Source organism: Larimichthys crocea, chromosome XVII (assembly GCF_000972845.2).
Source record: "Larimichthys crocea isolate SSNF chromosome XVII, L_crocea_2.0, whole genome shotgun sequence".
Lineage (NCBI taxonomy): Eukaryota > Metazoa > Chordata > Actinopteri > Sciaenidae > Larimichthys > Larimichthys crocea.
In genome coordinates, this window is record NC_040027.1 from 6,242,445 (window position 1) to 6,268,902 (window position 26,458).

A 26,458-nucleotide genomic window follows, 5' to 3' on the forward strand; every position below is an offset into this window, starting at 1 on the left:
ACAATTCTTCCTCTGCATGATGGACACTTAGTAGTAACGGCATCAATACAATTTTGATGTTCATTTATAAAATGCTTAAAAATATAAAAACTCATTGGATGAAGTGTGTAATATAGCATAAAAGGTTTTATTGCACAGTCTCTTTGTCTGTGTTGTACCTACAGGAGGGGTCAAAGGAGTGACAGACCTCCTCCTCCTCCTCCTCCTCCTCCTCGACAGTTTGATTGGCTCCACGTTATTTAAATGTCTGCTTCTGCCAGTGGTGCTCGGTGTTTGCTGCTCTCAAGAAGATAACTAAATGAAAAACTACAAACAAACAAAGTAAATCCAGAAGTGTGATTCTTGTGATATGAAATGATGATGCATTTCCTTTCCAGACAAAGACTCCTCCTCTGAAATGGCTGCTGGAAACACCTCCTCGCCCTCAGCAGGCGCTGACAGCCTCTGTCCCAAACTGTGGCAGTCGTACAGCGGTCGGTGCTGGTCACACGGTGGTGGACTTGCTCTGTGGTACAGAGAGTCGCAGGGCCTCGTCATCTTCGTCGTCGTCGTCGCTGTCGGTGTCCCTGAGGTTGGGCTGCAGTCTGATACGGCCCCTGCTCTGCTGGGTGCTCTTCAAGGTGGGGTTCTTGACTCCGTCTTCATCTGAAGACTGGTAAGACCCATCATCCCCCACGTAGTGATTGACAATGTGGATGCCATCAAAAGTGGGCTGACTGGCCAAGCCCCTCTGTCCTTTTAAGCAGCAAATCTGTGGGAGTGAGCATGAAGAATATTAGGAGCACCGCAAAAGCTGAGCAAGCCTGCATGCAAACATGAGCCAAACACATAGACCGACAGATACGACATGGTTTATCATAATATGGTCAAAAATTTGGCAGTCAGTGATGTTTTAAAGTATCACTGGCACAAATCCAACATGCAGGCAGAGGTTCAACCAACAACCAAATGGGAACAATGGAGTAACATACGAGCTGTCTCCCAATTCCATGCTACATACGATAGTGTGCAGTAGTGCTTACTGTCACAGCCACCCTCTGCTTTCACCCCCCATTTCCATTTCATCCCCCATTTCATCTGGACATCACATGGTGGGTCAATAATGTCCATCAACTGCACACAGACATGTCTGGAGAGTAGAATCAGAATGTAGCATGGATTTGAAACAAAGCTATTGAAGACTTTCTTCATGAATGAGGGCTAGCTGTGTAGGAGGCGGTCCTGAATGAAGGGGGCTGTGCTCTGTTGTTCATCAACCAGGGAGGTCTTTTCTCTTCCAAACCAAAACTCTGGATGAACTTTAAGAACATCTTCATCTACTTTGTCTTTTTCTATTGCACCAAGCTGGACTAGGCTTCCTGCCTCTTGTGGCTGATGAAAGAAAAACACAGATTTCAGTCAACTGTCGGACTGCGGATGTGATGGGGTTTTTTCCATCAGCCACAAGGCTAAGCAATGAGACAGTTCAGCCTCACTCAGATTGCTAATTGACAGACCATCCAAATGGAATGAAAGACTAAAAGAATAATGGGGTAACTGGTTGGTCTGACTACTGAATATCAGGTTAACTTCAGATATGGAGCACCATCACGTCAATAAACGTGTCTAAGGATGCCTTCAGGACCGTCTCCCATGCTGTGAGTTAAACAAACCCAAATGGGGCTGGGGTGGAGGCTACACGATGGTCAGGGTCACTGGAGGTTACTGTTCCCACTCACCTGAGTCAGCCTGCCATGCGACAGACAGACATGTAGGAGAAGAGGCGTTCAGAGGCCGGTTCAGAGCACAGTACACAAGAAACAAAATCACAATATGCCTATGTTTATTGCCACGTCTTAGCGTTGAAAGACTGCCTTCCTGTCGCTGTGCAAAAAGGAAATTCTAACCTAATCGTCTGACTGGCTGCAGTCAAAATTTCCAGCAATACAATGCAGGTTGTGACTTCATACTGAGGAGGGGGAGGGTGGTGGGACTTGTTATTGAACCACTCGCTACTTTCAGGTTTGCTCACTGCAGACGATTTGTTCGCATGATTCATAGCAGGCCACTCTTAACCCAAGATGACCACCATGCAAAACCAGGTGAGAGGGGATATGAGTGCACTGCCTCAGTGTAGTCACAGGAATCAAATGCACGCAGTGCGATTGCACCACAATTCACCAACTCTACTGGTCAACCAGGGACAACTGATCTGCAGCTTTAAATCCATCCCAACAAAGATGGTCATCGACCTTCTCGTGTTCTCCATTACAGTTTATAGTTAGTTGATGATTTGCTGCTGCTGTGCATCTTTGTCTCTCTATCTCTATCACAGGTTCCACTGCTACTGTAATCATTTTATCATTCATTGTAATTCATTGTCATTTTATCATTCATTGTAATTCATTGTCATTTTATCATTCATTGTAATTGTACAGTATGTTTGTGTTGATTTGTTTTGTACACGTGACATCTATTGCATGTCTGTCCGTCCTGGGAGAGGGATCCCTCCTCTGTGGCTCTTCCTGAGGTTTCTTCCACCTTTTTTCCCTGTTAAAGGTTTTTTGTGTCACTCAAACCGAGGGTCTAAGGACAGAGGGGTCACTCCCTGTACAGATTGTAAAGCCCTCCAAGGCAAAATGTGGTTTGTAAATTTGGGCTATACAAATAAATTCTGATATGATTTGATTTACAATTTCTCACTAAACAAAGAATACAGTTGAATGTCTGAGTTGTACTTCTTCATGATCAAAGACAGTCTTAATGTTTAAACTGTCTTTGTCATTCATTTGGCTCTGCTCTGTGATTAGCTTGTTGTTCAAACATCTTGCAGTACCTTCAGACTAGAACTTAAAGCCGTGTGCAACGTAAAATGCCACACAGGAAGTTTCTGGGTGTAGTTAACACGTGTACTAATCTGTTAGCCTCAAAGTAAAACCATATCTGAGAGAATGTTGTGAAGTCTTCAAAAATGCGAGATCAAAGAGACGGCAACAACAAAATCTGAATTTTTACAAAAAGAAGAAGAAAAAAAGCTGCAGAATACGCAGAGCGGATACGAATGCACCTGAGGCTCACCTCATGTTTTAGCTCTGCTATCTGGTCTTTGAGGTCGCGGATGTACTGGCTCGAGTCTGTGTGATTCAGCTGGCCTTGCACCTTTCCTTCTTCTTTCTGTTGGTAGAAGACATGAGTAGGAAAATAAGCTGGAGGACTCAGCGATACAGGTGGTTTCCTAAATACTAAGGAAGGTCAAGAACTCTGCATCTGCAGAAGTGGTTAAACATGGAAATAAATGATAAATGTAGAATCTAAATCTGTGAAAACCCAGAGATATTAACTGTTAACAACTGTACAGGCAGGACAAACATCAGCAAGTACTAAAGCCACGCTGCTTAAAAAAAAAAAAAAAAAAGCAGTGGCCTCCTTGTGTGCAGGGGAGACCAAAGTGACAGATGTCAGGGGAAACAGAAAACGCTGTCATTTGTGCTTGATTTCCTCCTGGGGCCCTAGGGATGAGGCTGGTTGTTGGCTTTAACAGTTAAACAGCCCATGTGATGTTTACGTTCCTTACTGAAGACATCTGCAGGCATGGGAGACAAACATCACTATTTCAAACCTGTGAGACCAGCGAAGGGCACACGGAGGAGGTCAAACCACAGGCTGCAACACGTGAAAAAAAAAAAGGGAAGGTGTTTACACAGAAGTAGGGGTGGAGTGTCGAGGTAGAGAGGTGACAGAGTCTTCTCTGGCTGGCCAACACCCCAAAATACATACAGGTTGTTTTTTTATTCCAGCGGTGAGGTGGAGCTGAATATGGGTCCCAGTAGGCTGGGTTTCACACATGGACTAATCTAAACATGTGAGATCATTCCAAGAACCTGTTGTTTTTGAGGTTTGGCAACTCCAAAACACTTCAACGATAACAGGCAGGCAGTTAATGAGACTTCCTCGTGTTCAGCTGTGTGAATGCACAGGTGTCAGGCTGTGGCCGAGGACGTCGAACCCCTTAAAGTCTGTTGAACTTTGTTTTGTTCAAACAGAGGAGGAATAACAGAGCATGGCGACTTCAATTTGTTTATTGTACCAACAGCGGTGAAATGAGCAGCTGATTTAATCTAGCACATCCTCCTTTGAACATCACAAACATCATCATCACCACACCTCGAGCTAGTGAGCAAAATCACAGCCCAGAAAAGAAAATTCCCATTCGGTGAACTAGAATTTCATCTGATGACACGCGTCACATATCGTCGTGTATTTTTACACTGTACCCTTTATCGTGGTAATGACCAAATAACTTTTTTTGACTGTTCAAAGGATGTGTGATTCAAGTTACAGAGTAAATTGAATATATCAACTGCCTCATTTGTATCAAGTGCAATGGTGACATTTTAAAGTACAGACGTGTGAAGATGATCTGACGTACAGATGTGAGTGTCTTAGCATGATCATGTACATTTTCCATGAATCAATCTCCTTTATAGTCTAAAACATTTATTATAAATCTCTGAGCATGTCATAGAAACCTCAAAATAAACCATGCATGTCACCTTTGGTAGAGTTTCTGCTTCAAGATGAGAAACCACTTCCTATCAGCCCAGAGACAGTGGAGCTGCGGCATTAAACGGAGGCCATGACTGTGATAGTGAAACAGTCCTACACATGAACCTTTCTAGACATCTTAGTTTCAGTGACAATGTTTTCCATCATCGGGTGTTATCATTAATTTGTATCTGCTTACTCAATCTGTGCAGGTTTATCTAGTGTATTGTCGGACGATAACGTACCGTAACATTTGAATTCTTTTGTGATATCTGCCGCTGTTCTGCTGTACACACACCGAGTGTTGAGACAAAGCTAATCTGATCATACTTCTCACTTCATAAAGCCAGATGCAAATTCTCGCCACTGACGTGCGTCACTCTGTCTCTGAAGAGGAAGGCAAAAAAAAACTGATTTTTTTTTTTTCACAATTTCTTGTAATTGAAACAGTTTTTACCCACAACTTATAGAGCAAGTAACCAAACCACAGACCAAGAAGCCAACAATGGCACAGTGATTTCAGCCTAGGCAGAAATTACATTTCATGCCGTGCTTTTGAGAAAGCACGCTGTGCAACACCTCTGCTGCATGCCAACATGTCCTGAAAGTAAAAGAGTGTGTAAAAGGTGTGTAAGGCTTCTGCGGGTTATTGATATGCTCAGATGAGAGCTCACTGCGTAGATTCTGAAAGGCGTGAGGGGGTGCCAGTGGTAAATATCTGGTGTTGAATGTTTTTGCTCCATCACTTAGTAACAAAACCTCACAGACCACACACAGTCTGATGGTGTGCGCCTGTAAAGGGGAAGAAGGTGTTTTTTTGTAGGTGTCATACTTATAAATAGTCTGTGCCTCCAGCGTAGACCCTCTAAAGCAGCTCAGACTCAGAAATACATTTAGAACAATACTTTGAGGGACGTACTGGTGCACAACAGACCACAACTCTTTTCAACAGAGCAGTTCAAAGCTTCAACCACCTCATTTAGCATTTAAATAAACATTTCAGATGCTCTATAATGGGACTGTATGCTGATAGAAAGACATTTGAAGTGTTTATTAATGGACTATATTGTCATTTTGTCTTGTTCGTTGTCACCTATGGGTGCCCACAGGAGCAGGTATAGACGCTGACTAACACTTTTATCTGCTCATATTTACATTACAGTGCATTATTAACCATTTATATTATGTTTATGTACTGCTTATGAATGCTAAATGTAGCTTTTGTTAGCTCACTGGCATGCAAGGTGATTAAAAGTGTTACCTAGCATCAGTAAAATGCTTGTCACAGCACAGACATCAGTGTGTATCATGTGATGGATCAGATCTATAGTGGGAAGTGATGGTGGCGGATGATGAATGAGGTATAGAGTGTGTGACTCGTGTAAAGCCATGCAGACCATCTACACAGGTTTGAGGTGCTAAACTTCCTCTGCTGACACCGGAACGGAGATACTATTATTACAATCACTGCGTCAAAGATTTTTAATCAGCCATTCTTTTTTTCCATATGCACATTAATATGTGTTCAATACCAAGTAAAGCTCACACACTTACTCATTTGTGATGAACCAAACCTGTCTGTTGACTCATCCAAAGCCATTCATTTATTCAACCTGCTCAAGTCGACACGGAAACTATTCCAAAAAAGGCAACAACTAAACATCCAAACACATTTCATCCCTGGCCTCTAATGAAGTCATCACTACACATTTAAGCAATCACCAGAGAAACACATACCAGATGTGAATCTTTGATTAGATGATGAACACACGGATCTTCAGACACATATTTATCTCCCATTGTTATGAAAGGTGACATTCATTCCTTAACAGCCTGTTGACACACACTAACACTGTCTGCCTGTTCAGAAAACCCCTCTACTCATATGAAGTGTTGAGCCCACAAACAAACAGAATGATTTCTGATTTCTTTTGTCACTTTTATCTGTTCTCAATCGGGACGGCTGAGTGGCGGCAGTGCAAGAACAGGCCTGTATTTGTTTTGGTCACCCTTGTTGTGTGTAGCGTTACAATTGTTTGGGGATAAATACCACCGTCTTCAATCTTGTTTGTTGACAGTGATTCACACAGTTTGAATGTAAGTCTACCAAACATCACTAAATGTCTCGACAGTCACGTTCTAAAATAATAAAGTGAAATCAAACAGAGGCAAATAACTTTCTGCTCTGATTTTCTTTCAGGGAGCTCGAAGCAATTATTCTTGGTGAAATCACACATATTTAAGTTGGAAACATTCTGCTGAAGTAGATTTATCTTTTTACAAAAGTTTCAATTTGTAAAGTGAGACAACAGAAATCTCTACACTCCTCTGATTTGCTGTTCACCTTAAAGCAAAACCACTTATCTACGTATTCGTGCAGTCAGAGTCAAGCTGCGTTTAGACAGGACAAGGCACTGCGGTGAATCACAGCAGGGCTGTGCGGCGGTGTAGGGAGGGAGAAAACTACTTTCTATTATGGTTAGTATCAGAGTTCAGATAGTCTCTGTTTCAGAGACATTTCAGGCTAACTGTGGAGGTTTGACTGGTCTGAGCCTCCGCGGCGTGACGTCTGGCTACGTTTTTCCAACTTCTCCGCTACAGGTCGCTGTGTTTTTTGCGGACGCCCCTGCAGCCCACAGCCAAAATGGACGACTCCATATAAAGGGAAAAACCTGTGATTCACCATTCTGAATGCAGCTTGAAAAAACAAAAAGAAAAACACAGCTAATCTGCACTATCAGGACTGCGTGGGTGTTGTTTGATGTGATTTGACTGATATTGGGGTCTCCTTGGCAACGGAAGCAAAGAACACATCTGCTATCAGATTGACATTTTCATATTGTGAAATTATAATTAGTGGATAGAAATGTGTGGAGGGACTTTACCTGAATCTCCAGTTCTGAGATCTGTTGCTGGAGTTCAGCCATGGCGGCGATGTTGTCCGCTTCCCGCAGCCTCACTGCCATCACCTCTTCCTTACTCTGGAGAAAAACACAAGCCAAGGAGATGTCATTTCAATGAAAGCTGAAGAGCCAGTATAAAAACAAGTATCATACGGCATTTGTGTATTTTCTTTTTGTGTGTGTGACTCTTGCAGAGGGAATTTCCTGACAGATTTAGGAGCTGTGCTGTAGACAGCAGTTTAACAAAAATCTAGCAGCATCAGCAGACCCACCACACTGAAATATTACCACTGACAACAGAACACTTCCTGGTTTGGATCTGGATACTGACCTCATCACTTTTACATGTCAACACAAATGTTAGATTTTGCCACAACAGAGCTGCAGAGCTGCACAGAGCCATACCTTGCATTCAATCTCAGCTTGTCTCCGCTTGATTTCTTGTAGTTGCCCATGCAGGTCTTTATTTTGCACCGTCAGTGTTTGCACACACTCCTGGAGGCAGCGGCTCTCCTGCTCCGCCCGTCGCAGATGGTTACTGTGAATCTGATTCTGTGTGAGGACAGGTGGACCATTTGGGGATTAACAGATGAATAAATACATTTAAAAACATCTTTTACTTAAACTGTCTGCACTGCTTCACACGTTCTGAGCTATCTACAACAGATGACTGCTGCCCTCTGAAGGACACTGTGTGACAATACAGGAAGAGAACTCCTTTATGTTGATTAGACATATTTTAGATCCACCTAACTTACTCAAGTACAGTACACCATTAATTTCCTGTGATTATCTGAAAATGTAGCACACAGTATGAATCAAAAGAAGAAATTGGCTTGATCAGGGCAGACCTGTGTCTCCATCTCCAGCATCCTTTGCCGCGTCTCTCGAAGCTCAGCCTGGGCCTCAGCCTCGCGCAGCCTCACACTCATCAGCTCATCCTGCAGCTCGCTCAGGGTATTCTTCCTGGGGCTGTCCTTCCAGCGACCAGCGGTACGTGCCAAGTGGCGCTGAGGGGGAGGCGTTACAGTCACTTGTCCAGCATGTTTTGCACTTGTCCCACACAGATGATGTGTTTGAGTACGGATGTGTTGGTGCTCACCTGCCAGTGCTCTTCCAGGTCTCTGACTTGCTGCCTCAGCTCCTTCAGGCCCGTCAGAGCCTCCGCCTCTCTCAGCTTCACCCCTATCAGCTCTTCTTGAAGACGCGCCACGTTGGTGTCATCTGGTAGTGACGTGTTTCTCTAAGGAAGATATGCAACAGAGGTACAGTGATATAGCTGGGTTATATAAGACGATGTAAGCAGCGCATTGTGTCTCAGGCCACCCACCTTCTCCATATCCAGGATCTTGTCTTGCATCTCCTTGAGGGCACACTGAGACTCGGCCTCCTTCAGCCGGGCCTGCACCAGCTCTCTCTCCAGCTGCAAGACGGACTCCTCAGAGTATCGAGGGGCTCCCTTCTACAACAGGATATGAGTATGAGCACGGCCGGCAATGCAGAGCTACAAATGCCAACACGCGTGTGTGTGTGCTTAATGAAGGACTAAATATTCAGTCCTTGAAATAATCCCAGCTGTATTATATTTATTCTTTTGGAAGGAAATCCACCTCGATGCCTCTTCACACTACAAAGAACTCAACGTTCATCTCAGCTGACACAAACCATTTTGCCTTTCACTTACAGATAAATTATTCATGACTGCTCATTGTGGAGCAAGATACCAAATTATGTAAAACATTTTAATGCCTGTGCATAATCATCTGGAATCCGAGCATCAAAAATTAACGCATGTGCAGTGAGAGGATTCTGTGAGCAGGGTGCAATGTGTGAAATCTACCAGCCTGTGAGACAACTGCTTACACATTCATGAATACGTTTCACAGAATGCAGAAGACTGTAAATGGTGACTGAACTGTGTAGTACTGCGTGTCCCAATTTGAATTCATGCATGCCAAAACAGATCGTTACCCAAAGCCCGTGTACAAAGTGAGAAAAGCCCTGCTCTGCCACTGCTTGGATTTTGTTGCTAGGCAATATAATGCCAACTGGAAAGTGGAAAGGGGGGGGGTGTACCGTGATACACCTGAACTGTGGTGAAACACATGTTTACTGGCCCGGGTGTCAGTTCTAGCACACCACATGATCTTGAAATGCTCAGCCTCATTTGGGGGAAAAAAATCCCACATCTCATTGTGATGGCTGCTGTCCTGAACCGACCAGGATCTGAGCCGGTGCATACTGCCAGCTGGGAGCACTGTGGCCCGCCTCCTTACCGCATGTGGCTGCTGCTGCTGCTGGAGCTGCCTGATGGTTTTCTTGGCCTGCTCCAGCTGAGCACTGGCCTCCTCGCTCTGCTGTTTGATTGTGGCCAGCTCCCGCTTGACCAGGTAGTTCTCCTCTGCCTCCTGAGCTCGAGTCACTTGTCCCTTGGGACATAACGAACCGAGGAGGGGTGGAGTGAGCACGACAGCAAGTGAAACGAGAGGACGGAACGGATGGGCAGATCAGAAGTGAAGATGAGGGATTGGGGTTTTCTAAGGACATGCTTGTTTTATCTCTAGCACTTTATACTTTAATTCCTCAGCTTTGTTCAGTGTGATTTGAAAATCTCTCACTTTGTCTGCCACAATGTGGTACTTCATGCAATTATTCAACACTGTAATCACTTTTCATATAGTTTAATTCATTAGAACTCATCAGATTCTGTTATTACTGTCCCTCATTGTGCTAATCATAAGCATGCAATGCTAATGAAAGAGAAAGAAGAAGAAAGGTGCAACATAAGGGTAAAGAGAAAATGAGGAATATACCTGGATCAATCTATCTGCCAAGGAAGCACTTTCCTACAAAACAGAAATATCAACAAGAGACAGCAGAGAGACAATCCAGAGGACAGTTTAAAGCACACAAAAGAACAATTGATTGTTTTAAAGTAGAAATGCAATGTTCATTTCCCCTCCAGAAATGTTGGTTTGCAGACTGCAGGATGATGCTCAGGGGTAAAAAAGGAACATTGCATGCAGGTGTGGTGAAAAAGGTGCAAATAAGCTAGTGACAAAGTGAAAAAAACACAGTGGCAGGTTTCAGACAGGAAGAAGCACAGGACAGCACTAATTCTAGCAGAGAAGTGAAGTCTGATGCAACAAAAGCACAATGACAGTGTTGAAAGCTATATGTCGCTTGAGTGAATGCAAGCTCTGGTCTCTGATGTGGTTCATCCGAGCTTTTCCACAGTTAGTAAAGAGTTAAAAAAAAAGAGGCCCTGGGAGTTATGTGACAGAGACAGGTCAGAGAGCGGCAGCCTTGAGCTGGTTTTAAATAACGGACTCGATTAAGTGTTCCTCCCTGCAGGCGAATGTGGCGGAGAGGACGCCCTTGCTATCCACGGCAGACCTCATGCATGGTGCCTTTACCTGGCAGCAGCAGTGCCCATTCCAAGAGAAGGTGCAGAATGATACAAACAGTACAACTTGGCATGCGGTGCTTTGTATCGACTTCAAGCTGCCACTTGTTATACACTCTTTGCTCAGTTAGTGTGCCCGGCGAATTATAAAACTCACTACAGGATGTTATTTGTGCCACAGTCACCATGACACCAAGACAACATGAAGTCCAAGCTTCTGTTTCTGATAGAAAGTTTCTACCATCAGAAAATCCACCATACTGAACCAGTCAAGCAGCGACGGTTGATGCTTTTCACTTGCTTAGACTTTCAGCTAACACAGCACATTTAGTGAAAGACAAGACTCCGTCATTAGGAGGCGATGCATGATGTATGAGCATACACAGCTGGGTGGGTTAATGTAATGTTGATGAGCAGGGAGCACTGACTCATTGGTTCGTCTGGTGACAAACAATGTTGCACTCACTTTCTCTAGTGTGTCGATCCTCTGCTTCAGGAGCCTGTTCTCTGTGCGCAGCCTCTGCAGAACAACAAGTCATACCATCACAAAACTGAATACACAGTGGAGCCTTTGCAACAATCAATATTACTATCTGCACACACCTTTATCTCCACCTGCTCCTCCATCTCTTTAGTTTTGATTGTAGTGTATTCTTTCTCTAACCTGAAACAAATTCAAAGAAAAGCAGATGAATTCAAGACTATAAGAACATAGAAATATAACAATATAAAATGAGTCAGTGCCACTCAGCAAATGAAGATGAAAGAGAAATTTGTAGCGTGGTCTAAGTGACTAAAAAAACACTTCAAAAAGTTACGAAATTTTAGCAATTTTTCAAGCAGAAAACATAAAGCAATGCTTTAAGTTACTGAACATAAATGTCTTAGAAAGACCTGTGGAATTTGGTAATAATCATAGGGGAAATAGAAACAGTGTTCCATTGATGAACCTTCAGCTAATTCATTCCACTGAAGTGCAAGTGTAACGACAGAGAGTTGCGCTTACTTTTTCATCTTCTTGCCGTTGTATTTAACTTGATATGCAGCCTGGATGACCTTATCTGGTCCACTGTCGAGCTGGTGTGGGATGACCTTCTGAAAGTGCTGGAGCACAGGGACGAAACAAAGGCAGGATAAGTGCCTCACAGGCACACACAAAACAGTTACTTTCAAACCACTATGCACCTAGATTCCTCCCTTGAAGGTGGTGCACATTTTTTTCCACCAGAAACCTGACCTGGTGCAATGGCATGTTATGTGGAAGTCATATACCTGTAACATTCCCTCCATGTCAAGCTGGATGAGTTCAGTCTGGTTCATCTGGAGGATGGCCAGTCCCACACGAAAAACGATCTCCAGACCCTGAAGAGACAGATCAGCAGTCATCACTGAGGGGTCGTGTTTGAAAAGAATACATGAAAAGGTGTCGCAACTGCTCACAGATACTATTTAATATGTACTGTAGTGTTTGTTTTCTCCAACAGATGGCGCTAATGGATAACCTTTCCATGATGGTGTATCTTAGATGCAGCCATTCTTAAAGCAGCAGAAGAAATGTTAACCTTAAACCTTCTCTGTGAGGTTTACTGTTTCTTTTCTTATATTTCACGTCCACAGGTAAAAAAGCTCAAGAGTCAATGAAAAAGCCCTCAGACTATTTCTTCTAGAAAAGTCAACACATGTGAAAAATGCAATGTAAATAAACAATGAATATGCAAAGTCATAATACAAATTCTTCACAGACTGATACATGTAAGTAGATACCAGATATCACAGATATCATTCAAAGTAGGAGAGAGCTCTGAGAACAGCTACAGTTCCTTTTAACTGACCTCACACATGAAGATGTCAAAGATCCTCGTGGCGACGGGCAGAGGGAAGGAGGTGAGAAAGATGGTGAGGAACCAGGAGGAGGCGTACATGGAAGTGTGAAAGCTCTGAGCCTGGAAATGCATATGAAGCTCTGGGAGTTGCTCCTGTGTGGCAAAAAAACATGTGGATTTATACCGTTACTGCTGTGACATGACCCACTGTCATCACCCATCACAGAAGTCTTAATACCAAGTATAAGGCATCTACCTGGATCATACACTCAAACTGGTACATGCAGAGTCCCAGCTCGGCCATACTGGGTTTGAAGAGCTCTCGTAGTCTGTAGTCTTGCATTAACTTGACAAACACACAGAAAGCCTCCTCTTCTGGCATCTACAATAACAACATGACATCAAACCTCAAATCTGTGTTATTCACTAAACATGTTGAACGTGTTGTGGGAAGCTGGTGAATCACTGTGTTTGTGTGCACGTGTGGTGAAGACTGGATTATTACCTGCATGAGTAGCAGTCCTACAATGAACGCGCTCCCTTGGCAATAGCCAACCTCGCGATCGACCAGAGAATATGCCTGAGGTAACAGTGATTAGCTTTTGGTGAGTTTCAGTGATGGTCAAAAGTACAAGTTTCAACTCTAACTACAGTTTTTACCCCCGAAGCTGACTGTAAAAGCCAAAAATCCCTCTTTTTGTTATCTGTCCACACCACTATCAGTTTATCTGCACACATACAAACAAAGACTTGCCTTCATGACGTTGAAGAGCACTTCCTGGCCTAAGCTGTCCTTCTCCTTGAAGAATTCGTGTTCGGGGTAGGTACGGGCGATGTCTCTGCGAATTAGCTTCTCGCAGGGTGACGTCATCTTCAGGAGTTCGGAGTACTGATCCTTAATGGGCATGTTCTGGGCATTGCACAACAGCTGCCACACTATTGCCCGAAAGTGGTGCGGAACCCCTTTTCTGACAAGATCCTGTGGGATGAGAACAGAACAGACACTTTGTTACAAAGACATTAATGAGGTTTTTAAACGAGCATCGGGGACTGTCTGTCAAGAAGAAAGGGTCAGAGAACACATGGGCTTCCTGTGGAGACAAACAACAGACAACGAGATACAGCCATGTATCTATCTGTAGCTTTGTGCTCTAGTATTCATACGGTTTCCAATGTTTAGTTCAATCATGTCAGTGAGAGGTTTTCCATAGATTACTGTTGATACTATTTGATTAAGCAATTTCCTGTGCTGACAGGGAACACTGGTCTTTCCTGCTGTAGTGATATTTTGTGTGTGTGTGTGTTCAGTGCAGGGTGCATCTGGAGCAAAGGGGTCCACCCACACAGGCTTTCAGCAGGGGATCCCTCTCCCCGCTCCGAGGTCAGACAAGACAAATCAAGCTTTGTACTGGAACAATGCATGGCTTTATATCTTGACTGTCTAAGAGTGAAAGCTGCTTTCAGAGGCTTTACACCAACATAGATATCATGTAAATTAATTCCACTTATTTATTTATTTGATTTAATGACTTTTAACCAGATTAAATATATTCCTCTTCAGCAGTCAATGAAATATAAAGTATTGAAAACATGAAGACATCAGGGATTTTGCTGACACCACAGAAAAGTCAAGGTTCCTTCCTTCATGTAACAGAAACTGTTTCTGTGTAAGCCAAAGGGAAGAAGTCATCACATTTGTGGAGGCCTCAGCAGTTATGATTAATATTGCAAACTCGGTGCGACCATCTGGTCATTACAACTTCTGTTAAATTACATAATATCACCCATGCATGCTCACAGGTCCTTCGCAACACTTCCCCATTTAACACACGAAAAGGCAAGAGGCCTTACCCATGCAGGAGATGTTCCATCTTATTTGCATATGTGCGGCTTCATCGACACGTTCATGCAACAGCAACTTCATGTCCACACCTGGCTTTGCATGACAACAGACTACAAACCATGACAAAGACATGATCCTGGGGACTAAGCATGCGGCTCCTCCAGGAATGGTTTGAGGAGCGTTCAGGTCACAACAACCTGCTCACCACAATCTTTCACACCTTAGGACTTCCACAGCGGAACATTAAGAAACTACATGTTCTTTTGCAGAGTCACTGCCACCGACTTGTGCCCGTTATCAGAACGTTATCCAGCAAAATACTGAGCAGAGTTTCTGCTTGTTGTGTTTACACAACTCTCCTGTTACATGTGCTGTTTAAACCTAACTGCCATTGACAGTGACTGTGCGTATCACAAGACCTCAGAGGGTAACCGTAGAAACAAGCAGCCTAAAATTAGCTTCAAATGCCAAGAACTAAAATAACAAGTTCAATGACAACACTACGGGGTCACTAGGGACAAAGATAGCTTGAGGAATTATTTCTGGACCAAGTAAACATTCAAACAGACAGAACCATTGTAGCATTTAGGCCAGAACTGAATACAAATGCCTGTGAAACACACATATATCACAAGAGAGAGTGTGTAGCCTAGATTTGCCCTGAAGTTTACATCTACAAATAGTATAACTGCCCCTGTCTCATTCTTTATGACATGGAATACTGTTTTAGTCTGGTCATACTGGAAATGATCAAAAGTGTTTTTAACACATCTTCAGCAGACGGGTCAAATGTGTCTTAGTAAGCTGCTGTGTTTCAGTAAGCTCTTAAGCTGGCCAGCATGAGACTCGGCTGTCCCCTCGTAGGTAGTCGCGCGCACTCGTCTCACCTTAAGCTGCTTCTCCTTCTTCTTGCGCACCTCCTCCCACTCGTTGACGATTCGTCCCCACAGGATCCATGAGTCCTCCTCCAGGTGAGAGAGGTTGGAGGAGGCCGAGGAGCTGGACACCAGGGAGGAGCCACTGTTTCGCCTGGAGCCATTCATAGAGCGCAGTGACTTGCTGTCCGTCTCCAGCAGCCTGTGGTAAGGGCAAGAGGTAGAATGTACTGTTAACATCGTGTATACACGTACACACACATCTTTATTTTCCACTACCAAGAAATTCATCATTATCATTTAAAAAAACTTGAATGTCTTGTCAACAGACACTGTACATAGTTAAGAAGAGAGCAAAATAAATATATTTTGATAGAAAAACATTGAAAACTGACCGCCCAGCTAACAAACTGACCTAATGTTAGCTGACAGCAGCTACAGTCGAGGAAACAACAGGCTTATAGGGTGCAGAGAGGGAACAACTTGATTAAAAGTCAGTGCATCATTTAGAATATGCTCAATTACAGAAAAGTAATGACGTAATGATAGTAAAGTAGCTTTTATTAATATCTGTTCAACAAAACAAGCTGAAGTTTGTCAGGAGTGGAATTAAAAATGTCATGTTCAAAAGCTGAAAACACAAACAATGTTTACAGATGAATCAAAGCTTGAACTTTATCAGTGCAATAATCTAACATTTACAGTTAAAACATGTTGGACAGTATTTCTCTTGTTCTGGAGGTGGCACCGAACAAGCTGCACACTGAACATTTATACTGTCAGCTTAACCACTGACAGTATAAAGAACTGACAGTGTATGAGTGATGTCACCCACAGGTTTCTGAAGCACAAAATATGCTGCACAGGCCACCGCCATGTTGGCTTGTCCTGCTTCTTCCACCTCTGGCTGATCTAACAGCAAAGAGGTGGACCATTGGTGCTCCTGAGGCAGGCTAAATGACACCTGGGTGCTTTAAATAGGCCATCTGTAACAGCACCTACCAATTAGCTTCATTTCCTAGAATGTTGTTAACTTTCCAGGAGAACAATTACACAAGTATGACCGATCCCCAGATCAGAGAAAAAGTGAACACGTGCTGTGCCCTCAGATTCTGCTAAATGTAGAATCAGTAGCTGACAACTTGCGAGCTGTGTTGGAGGCAAACAGCGTTAAAGCCGCCCACATTTCTAGGGCAGTGCTAAAAATGGGGAGCTTATTTAAAAAGCCACTTGGCACTGATGTGTTGCAGCTTCATGACTGTAAAATGCACGGTTGCATTGCAGCACAGTGACTGTCGCAGCCTGATCGTTAGCAGTCAATTAGCAGTCAAATCCCCTTTCCAGATGTCAAGTGTAAAAAAATTCACACCGAAATTCTCTCTCTCACACGCACGTGCACGCTCACACAACTATAAATAAAATAAAGTCAGTCAGGTTAACTGCTGATTGTTCATCAGCCGTCACAATGGATTTATAAACAAGAGGAATTTAGGCACATTCTCGATTAATATAAGCCCCAAAAGCCTCTTAATCAGATTCTAACAATAACTAGCAGGTTAATACACACATTATAAACAACACTCTTATCCTGGCAGTGAGTGACTGCACAAAAGGAAAGTAAAACACTTTAAAGAGGAAGGCTGGCACTCATTTAAATTCCATTGGCATCAGCTTTAAGTGGCTAAAGACTAAACTACAAAAGATCTGTAAGAACCAACGATTCCACTGGAGGTCAGTGAAATATTCCCCGACTGCTTTTGTATACTTCATCCAGAGTCAGCATTTAAAGTGCATTGCTAGGAGATGAAGTCCAAACAGTGTGTTGTTTGTATCACTCTTATCAGTTTGTGGCTGGAGTTAATGACAGAGTGACCTGATCAAGGATCAGCGTGCAGAGGAAAGAAGCTGCGACTGTCCAACCAACCAGTGTGGCACCGGCGAGGCGCTCATGACAGGCACACAAAGGCTCAGACACCTGATCTCGGAAAAAGGCCGAGGCCTCTCTGCTGGAGCCTGTGACATCACTGAGGGTGCTCCCAGAATGGCTAGTGTTACAGCCAAATTTGGGTTGTGTGGGAGGAGTGAAATGGACGACCTAGCCTGCAACAGAGTGTCTTCGCTTGTGTGCAGCTCTGACGTGGAGCTAAGTGAATAACAGGGAACATCTTGTGGCTAGAATTTGGCAGGAATTGCAGGCTGTTCCAGCTTTTCAATCATCCTGTCGGCTATGGCAGTGCATGCTGCGCTACCAGACTGTGTTACACATGAACCTGAATATATGTCCTCCTCTGCTAATAATTCACCAGTAGTCAAACACAAGTCTGAAGCTTCTCAAGTACAAAATCAGACGAAAACAACTACTAAGCAGAATTACTTAAATCAAGCAACATTTGCACAGATTAAAGGAAGATTTGAACTGAATTGACACAAGCACAAAAAGAAAATGAGGTCTATTCTCTTTCAAATGTGTGGCTGATTCTAACACCATGACTTTAATTTGCAGTTCATTACAACAGGAGCTAAAAAAAAACACACCTTACCAAGATAAACTCATGATGTACTCCTCATATCTCTGGTTTCTATGAATTCTGGAGCGATGGCATGTCTGATTTACAGATTGCAGATCTGTCAGTAGTAGTCTTCCTCAACTGTGTGACAATACTGAAAGAATGCTTGTGCCTTTTTATCTCCTCTGCAGGGTGCAAAGGGCAAACACACATCCACATGAGTACCTCCCTCCTGTTGTTGCACCTGACTTGTCAACAAAATGATAAGACTTGTGTTTTTGAGGGATTCCAGTATGTTGCTACAGCATGGTTTTCGAAAGAAGAGGCTGCATTGTCGCTCAGAAGCAAAGTGTGGCAGCAGAGAAATGTGTCTTGTGAATAGGCCCAGCTGTGAGTTGGAGTCAAAGGGCAGGTGAATTATGAGCCCCCTCGACACTATGACCTCCGTTCTCCAGATGGGAGCCTGCTCAGAGCTTTATAGAGGATGATAGGAGGGAAATTAAACATTTCCCTGGTTAGTTTTGATCCCCCTAATGACAGGAAGCATCACAACAAGTGTCACTTGGCATTTTGGAGCGGTGGCCGTTGTGGGCGTACCGATGAGTCACTGACCTCTGGTCTCAACGGAGCTTTACTGTCTTCTTCACTGGAGTTAGCTGTGACACAATCCCGAACTCTGAACTGCACGCTTGGTTTCCATGCTGACCCAGAGTGCACTAGCCATGGGTGAGAGTAACAACAGAGGAAGAATTCTCTAAGCTGGCAATAGGGGAAGTGTTGCGTCATCCTCTAATGGTACTTCAAGCTGAACAATGGGGACCTCAGAGATGCCACAAAGAACACATCTTACTTTACAAAAGACCTTTACAGGTCAGCGTGTGGTGATTGTTACACCATACACCAATAGTTAGATGTTACATTCTATTTGTTGTAAGATATACATAGAGTTACACGACAACTGCAAAAATTCAAAGATGAGTGTGTAGGTTTAGTGACATCTAACAGACTGAAACCAGCTAAAACCCCTCAACTCAACCAAGCATGAAGGAGACACATGGTGGGCGTGAAAAAAAAAAAAGTCCCTGGATCCAGTTTGTCGTTGTGGGTTATTGAAACTTGGTGGTTCACATGGTGGAGTTAGTAGAAAAGGACCTGAGGCATCTGTGGATATACAAGAATCATTCTAATATACAAAAACACATCCATTGTTATTTTCAGGTCATCACACTAATGAAAACACGATATATTCCATTTTCTGCCATATTCTGTAAATAAATCTTACACACTGGACACACTTTATGACTCAGCATGCTATGATGCCGTTTCTTTTTACAAGTTCTAGGTTCCTGTTCCAAGAGGCACGTTTATTGACTTCTGCTCAAGTTGCCAACCAGAAAACAGCTCCAATCCTGACCTGGACCTGTTTTACTGAACACACTTAAGACGGATGCCTCGGTAAACTACAACAGGAGCCTGAACTAAAGCAGTTTGCAAACTGTGTGACCACGAGACATATTGTGTAAATACAACCGACACACACCTGGCTTGTTAGAAGCTGAGGAAGAAGACAGGAAGCAGTGGAACACTTGCCAACGCAGCACTGTGCAGTGAATCAGAAGTAACCAGAACAAAATCAGAAAATGAAATGCATGATGCATAACAGATTGGCACCTTAATATTTGATAGGCGGGGCCTCCTATTGCTGGCTCTGTTAGAGATGTCATTATTTAACCTTTCTCTTTCACTCCCTCTCTAACAGCTGCAGGCTGTGCAGTCTATCCTCACAGTGACTTTTAGGTGCTGTTAAGCCACTGGATGAGTCTTAAACGAGGCCACAGCCTAGAGAGCAAACCAACACATACACAGAGGGAACATCTTGAAACCAGCTGGTCCCAGTCTACACACTCAAACAAGGGACAGGTCAAACACCCTAAAATGACAAAGGAGCAAACGGTCAACTGACGATGAAGCATTAAAACTGACTCACGAGCACACAAAAGCAAAAAGTGGACAAAAGGACCCTAAAAGAACAAAAACTCTAAATCTTTGCCAACCAGCTCAACTCCAAAATCCACCAGAACCTGACAAACTGGAGACATCTGCTTCCATCATCTGTGTGCTCTCCAGTTAACCAGCTGGCATGTCCAAACCTGTCGAATGTCTCTCTCATGTCTGTCTGTGTGTAGATCAAGGAGGGGGATTGTGGAGGTGTCCACAGTGACTCTACAGCAGTCAGCAGTAGTGCACGTGTGTAAAGAAAACAAAACAATAAGATAATACTGACGAATACTGACATGAACATCTGAATGAAAGAATATCCAAATATTGGAAGTCAATCAAGGTGCACGACAGGCCAGCAGCAGCTGTGGAAGCTAAAGACAGCCTGCAGCTCTGTTACATTTCTGAGCTTGCTAATCTGCCTACTGGTGACAAGAGGGAGCTGTGAGCAGGAAGGTGAGTATGGACTCTATCCTCCTTATGAGCAGGCTGAGCTTCTTCCTTCAGGACTTGAAATTAGGTTATCATGAGCCAGGTCAAACCTGATCAAGCTCTTATATCCTGTGCCACTATACCTACTCAGACGGTAGACGGTCATGCTGAGCAGTGCATGTTCTTTCATGCATCTGACTTGATATTTAAGTCATCTATATATATATTTCATATTCTAAATGCATGTACAGCTCCTATGATTGACTGTGTTCTCCATCTCTGTATAACAGCACATATGGTACTGAACTGGACTCACACCGTCGAAAACCGGTTACGTTGACGGGCAGGTGAAAGACAGACTGCTTACCTGTTCTGCTCCTCGAGTTTGGCCAGGAGCTCCACATCGTCAGGACTGAGCTGCGCCGGCGAGGAAGGCGAGAGGGCGGGCGAGGACAGGGACGTAGAAGAGGAGGTGGTGGTGGTGGTCGGTAGGGACATGGGTGTGGCCACCTGGCTAGCCATCTGACTGACCGTGTGGGACACCGAGTTCTTCACCCATGAGAGAGTAGAACTCAGCTTACCAGCAACTTTGTCTGTCGCCACCTGCGGAGGAAGGACAGTTCATTCAGTGATAAAACTTTGTTTGGCAACAGGGTTAACATTTTACTCTGCACAGGGCACACAACGTCTTCACTTCTCTCCCTGTAAATAATGTGAAGCTTGCATTCTTGTTACAATGAATGAAATATTTATGGAAGCATCTAACTCAGTCAGAACTGTAAAAGAAAAAGCTCCACTGTTCTTATTTCGCAGCTGCTGAACATTATATCCAAACACACTTTGAGCGCTTCATGATCAGTTTGGTTGGAGCTGCATCTGTCGCACAGAGGCAGCAGAGTATCATCCGGATCAATACAGCTGCTTGGATTTCAAACTCGGCATCGGCAAATGAATTTGTCTATTTCAGTTTCCTCGATCGATACTGTGAGCGACTTGCTCGTCTTCCAGTAAAAGTGTTTGAAGGAGGGATTGAGTGACAATCAAAAAATAATTTGCTTTAATTCTGTCCTTTGATTTAAAAAGATAGACACTCCTCATTTTTTTTATCCTCCTGAATCACATTTCTTTACCCGTTACTGTTACCAAAGCGCTGCACATGGACATTTCAGAGGGAGACACTGCACATTCTGTTAAATGTCATAATAACCCACACTGCTATACAAATGACTATGACTGTGTATAAAAGCAGAGACTACAGTGAGCATGTGACTACCTGTTGGATAATATTGATGCATTTTTTTGTTTCTATTAGGGCCAAGTCAAAATGAACTGAATGGAGAATCTTCTTCTATACATTCCTACCTGCTATTCCAAATAATCCCAAATCACTGGCTTTCTGGCTCGCTAACACACTCCGCGAGGAAATCCGGTGTGTACTTCATACTCCACGGCAAGGATTAAAAAAAAGACGTGAAACTTTCTGTCCTGAAGGCAGTCTACTCTCTGAACCTTCGACTGATTTAATGACACACTGCTCTGAAGTCATATGCTGATCATACTGTCAGGGAGGGTCAAAGTACTCCACTACAGATAGGACTTCTTCAAGTCTTCCCTGAAATCAGTGTGCAACAGGAAGAGGATCTCTGTGCTCAGCAAAAAAAAATTAAAAAAAAAAAAAATTATGAAATTCACCTGAGGAAAAAAACAAAACATCACGAGCGTTCAGTTTCACCCCAGCAGGAAGTCTGGATACTGCCACCAGGCAGGAAACCAATCGCTTCATACATCTTACTGTGAGTAAAGCGATGAGTCATTCCTCTGCGAGTATCAGGTCTACAGAGGGCAAAAGACTTGACGGAGAGGGAGAGAAAAACAAAGGAGGTGGTGGAAAAGACTGTGGTAAGTGTGGTGACAGGAATGTGCTACAGTACAGACCGAAAATATGTTACCTAAGCTTTTTTTATCCTCCAGTACACAGACAGAAACACAGAGGGACTCTACTGTTACCACACAGCACAGAGATGGACTTTAAAACACTGCTGGTATTGCTTTTTTGAACACAATATCAATCAATACAATATAAAATGTCAACAGATTTCCCAAATGGAAAGAAACATTCTCATTAAACTGCACAGCTAAAAACTTAAACGCATTCAAACTTCCCAAAAAGTCAATAAATGTATGTAGGAATGGGAACTAATTAAAGTAATGACATATATTTTTAAAATGAAACAAGTTACAGTCTCCAGGTGCGGGTGGCCCAGTGGTTTTGATAGATTCTACTGGACAAACACAGGCTTAATCGTCTCTCCTACATTTCCTGTCTGCGTCCTCACCGTGATCTATCAACTGTAATGAAGGCAAGAGAACATATTTTCATTATGGTGAATCACAAAGTTACTGTACATATTCTATCTCGGTATGTGTATGTGCATGCATCGTCTGTGCCAGATCTATTCTGAAATGAGAGAGAATCAGGAAGCTGACACACCAAACTTTTACACCCTGTTCCTGAGCTCCCTTTGTGGGGGGAATATTTACTGACCTTCATCAACAATATGACATTTACAGCTAAACTAACAACTTCTACAGGCTGGCTGCAATAAATCACCATGACTGTGACCCCTATGCTCACATCGTAGCTGAAACACGTCACAAAAATACCAGTTTTGGTCTCTATAGCTAATTTCCCCGTTCATGACAACTGTACTGAGGGTGAATTCATATACAACTCACCTGTTCACATTATATTAAGGCTTAAAGTTATGCAGCATGGCTACCTTGACTGACAGGTAGGCGCTGTTACAGAGGGCTTGTTTGAGCACTCAGGCGTCATTTGGTCTGCCGATGATCCACGTCTTTCCTGATATTTAGATTAGCCAAGACGTGGAAGAAACTGATCTCTACATGATTTCTGAAAAACTCCAGTTCCAGTTTGATCACTCTCACACAAACTACTAGAATTAGACAACTTAAAGAGTGATTTAACTGATTCCGTGATATCGGTAAAGGAGAAGATTACCACGGGAGTACACAAACAGTGAGTCAATAACAATGAGTGTGAAAATGCAGGTTGCATTTACACACTCAGACTAACGGCAATAACAGGATCCACTGTGGTGACAGACATATCTTTATCCTGCAGTAATAGTTGTGTGCAGCATAAACTGACTCAGATGTTGATCAGCACATTTTCCACCGCAACAGCAGAAAGCATCCAATCCAACTGATTAATCCATTCAATGAGTTTATATTAAACGGCCACATTCATAATATATATGACTCATTTATTCGACTTTAAAAAGGATAACATAAATATATTCCATACAGTGTGGTGCATAATTCATTAATGTTACTAATATTAACAGAAACTGATGACCCTGAAAAATTCCACCCAATTTGCATCTTACATGAACATTTCATAAAGTCTTTTTTGCACAAGATGTGATGACTGTGTGGATAAAACCATACGTGGAGCTGGGTCAAGTTAGGCCTGGACCTTGCCTTGTTCACATCAGCTCTCATTAGCTCTTCCTGTGCCCTTATTAGTTCATTTGACTTGAAAATAAAAAAGCCCAGTGTGCTTTCATGTGATTTTTAAGTAGTCCAAAAAAAAGAGCTGAATAACACATTCATGAAGCAAAACATAAGCAGACCTAAACTTTAATCAGCTCAGCAAGGACAGGGGAAGGCCATGCTTTGAGACATGCCCATGTCCAGGTGGCTTTAGAAGACATTCCTGCCAGCAGGCCCAGCCAACTGAAGCAAGGCTTCCCTATAAATCCTGGATCCAGAGATTGTTTCTACTTTTGTTTGCCAAAGAACTCAAAGGGGGCCCTGAGATGCAGTGCGCATAGCTAATGAGACCCACAGCGAGGCAAGAAAAAAGCTTTAGCGAAACAAGACGATTGGGGAACTGAGAAAGACCAAAGGCAGAACCAGAGAAGCATTTCCTTTCTTTTAATTCAGAACGCACAGCAGCCAGCAGATACCTCACAGACCAGGCAGACACATAGTCACAAACTCTTACACCAGAACAAATTCAAAACTCAATCTGTAAAAGGTTTTTACAGCCATGTGCTGAGGTAAAAAAAATAAGACTAATTTATCCTGCCTTTCTCTGTCACTTGTTTTTCATCACATGCCATTTCTGGGCAGTGAATAAGAACAAACTGGTCGGGCTCAGCAGGAGAGAGCATGGTTATCTTAGAGGGGGAAAATACTGTCCATGTGCTATGTGAGGGTATTAAAACACAGGCCTGACCTACAGTAACACACTCACACTGAAGTAGAAAGGCCTTTTGCTTCACACACACAGAGGGAAGCTCAGATTTTCCCAGTGTACAATCAGCATTTCAATGGTCTGGCTGAAGGAGGTTCTTTGTTATGCAGCCACAGAATGAGAGCTACAACCACCGACTGATATCTTACAGTTGGCCTGCACTGCAAAAAGCAGCTCCCAAAAACATGTATTACAACTCCCTAATGTACTGCATGTTCCTCAGAGTGTATGCCGAGGCCAGGGGGGTCAGTGTAAATCTTGTGAAGCTTTCTGTCTAACTGCAACAAGTACAGACGTGTGTGTCCTCTGACACAGCCATCTCTGGTCTCTCACACGCAGCTTGCTGACTAACGAAAAAAAGGGAAGAGTTGTTATTTACAGAAGCATCTGGCCATCACTAAAGCTACTAATGAACGCACTGTGAATGAATTCTGAAGATTCATTTGTAGCTAAATCATCCGGGTTTGGCTGGAGGTGTACTGAAGCTGAGTACATTTCATCAAACTGGGAGCTGAATGCATTGAGAAACAGGAGTGCTTCCGTTTGGAGAGAGCTCATACTTTAAGAGTGATTTTTTCTACCATCCCTCACTGTGATTAATGGGATACATTTAGAGGAGCATTATAATTCAATTGTGGATGGTGCTCTGCCTCTGACTATTAATAGCCCCCACATTTAAATTTTCCCAGTTCACTGGATCAGCATGCTGTGAGGTACAGTATGAAGACTTCCATGGCAGCATCGGCCTATTTTGTGCTCTCCCTTATCTCTCCTCACACATCTCCATATCTTCTAACAATATCAGACTCTTTCCGTGGTGTTAAACCTGGTGTCCAGCACATCTCTGCTCAGGGCTGTGCTGTTGTTGCAGCTTGCAAGTCACCGCAGCCTGAGTTGAACACTGAGCACATAGCCTCTGCTGAGCAGCGGCAAACACAGGTCTGTCTACAGACAGTAACTTGAACAGAGGAGGGATGCATGAGACGAAAGGAGAAGTCTCTGCTCCTTTTATGGCTCGCTGCTGTTGTGAGCTGAAATGGAGATCTAGCATCGAATCCGACAGCACGGACAGAGTCTCGTCTTCCAGAAAGCTCGACGAGGCTACACGAACTTTAGCTTTACACAGTGATCGACGATGGCTGAACTCGACGTGACCGAGCAGGAAAAACAAATCTCACCTACCCTTAAAGTATTTTGTGTCCAGGCGATAGCCGGAGTCCTCGGCGAGCCAATTATCGAACTAGTTTTTCAACACTAAACCTTCATTGACAGCCTCGGTGAGCGGGCAGAAAAGCTAACACTGCGGCTAACCCAGTGGAAAAGTTCAGTTTGGACGCAGTCTGTTTTTTAAATGTAATGTCGCACAGTTCCCTTCAAGTGAAACTTAGCAGTCGTTTTATGAGTTAGTGTCCACTCCAGTAATTAGACAGAGCCCGAAAAAAAACAAGGGCACCCATTACCTTGAAGCGTTTTTAACCAGCAGCAGTGAACGTCGTCTGCTTCCCATGCACGAAAATGTAGTCCTGCTGTGATGAGAAGAAGACTGTTTGTCCAGCACTTCGCCCGAATACATTAGCTATAGTGTCCAAGTTAGCATAGCTACGTTTCCATTTGAAAGCTAGCCAGTGTAAAGTTAGCTAGTTCCCATTGAGTCCTCGGTCCAGCCCATGCAGCCGGAGAATACGTGTACACACTGTCTGCAGAGGCACACAGTCGGCTGCAGGCAGGCCTACCAAATGTTTACATCGCACAGAGCATGCGCCCTCAGCGCAACTCCCGAAACAACAGCACCACCAAGTGTTCGCGATCAGGAACTGCACCTGTATGGCTCTCATTCATTCATTCGTTCAATCATTCATTCATTC

The 26,458-nt window shown here is 43.4% G+C and overlaps 1 protein-coding gene across 7 annotated transcripts; it reads right to left on the reverse strand.

The window, feature by feature from the left end:
• Nucleotides 1–365: 365 nt before the first annotated feature.
• On the reverse strand, nt 366–26,332 carry evi5b (ecotropic viral integration site 5b). 7 transcript variants are annotated; one of them, XM_010734355.3, is made up of 20 exons: nt 26,054–26,332; nt 20,679–20,914; nt 15,387–15,576; nt 13,411–13,635; nt 13,162–13,236; nt 12,913–13,038; nt 12,666–12,809; nt 12,106–12,195; nt 11,840–11,937; nt 11,437–11,497; nt 11,300–11,353; nt 10,241–10,273; nt 9,704–9,856; nt 8,758–8,889; nt 8,530–8,670; nt 8,279–8,437; nt 7,833–7,979; nt 7,410–7,505; nt 3,058–3,153; nt 366–751 (listed from the first exon to the last, which is right to left on the reverse strand). In XM_010734355.3, the coding sequence occupies exons 2-20, from the start codon at nt 20,831–20,833 to the stop codon at nt 485–487; spliced, it is 2,442 nt and encodes an 813-aa protein (XP_010732657.2). In that variant the 5' UTR covers nt 20,834–20,914; nt 26,054–26,332; the 3' UTR covers nt 366–484. The 7 variants fall into 7 exon arrangements, with proteins under 7 accessions (XP_010732657.2, XP_019117530.1, XP_010732658.2 ...); XM_019261985.2 differs by lacking the exon at nt 26,054–26,332 and adding an exon at nt 25,776–25,939; XM_010734356.3 differs by lacking the exon at nt 26,054–26,332 and adding an exon at nt 21,674–21,692.
• Nucleotides 26,333–26,458: the final 126 nt, after the last annotated feature.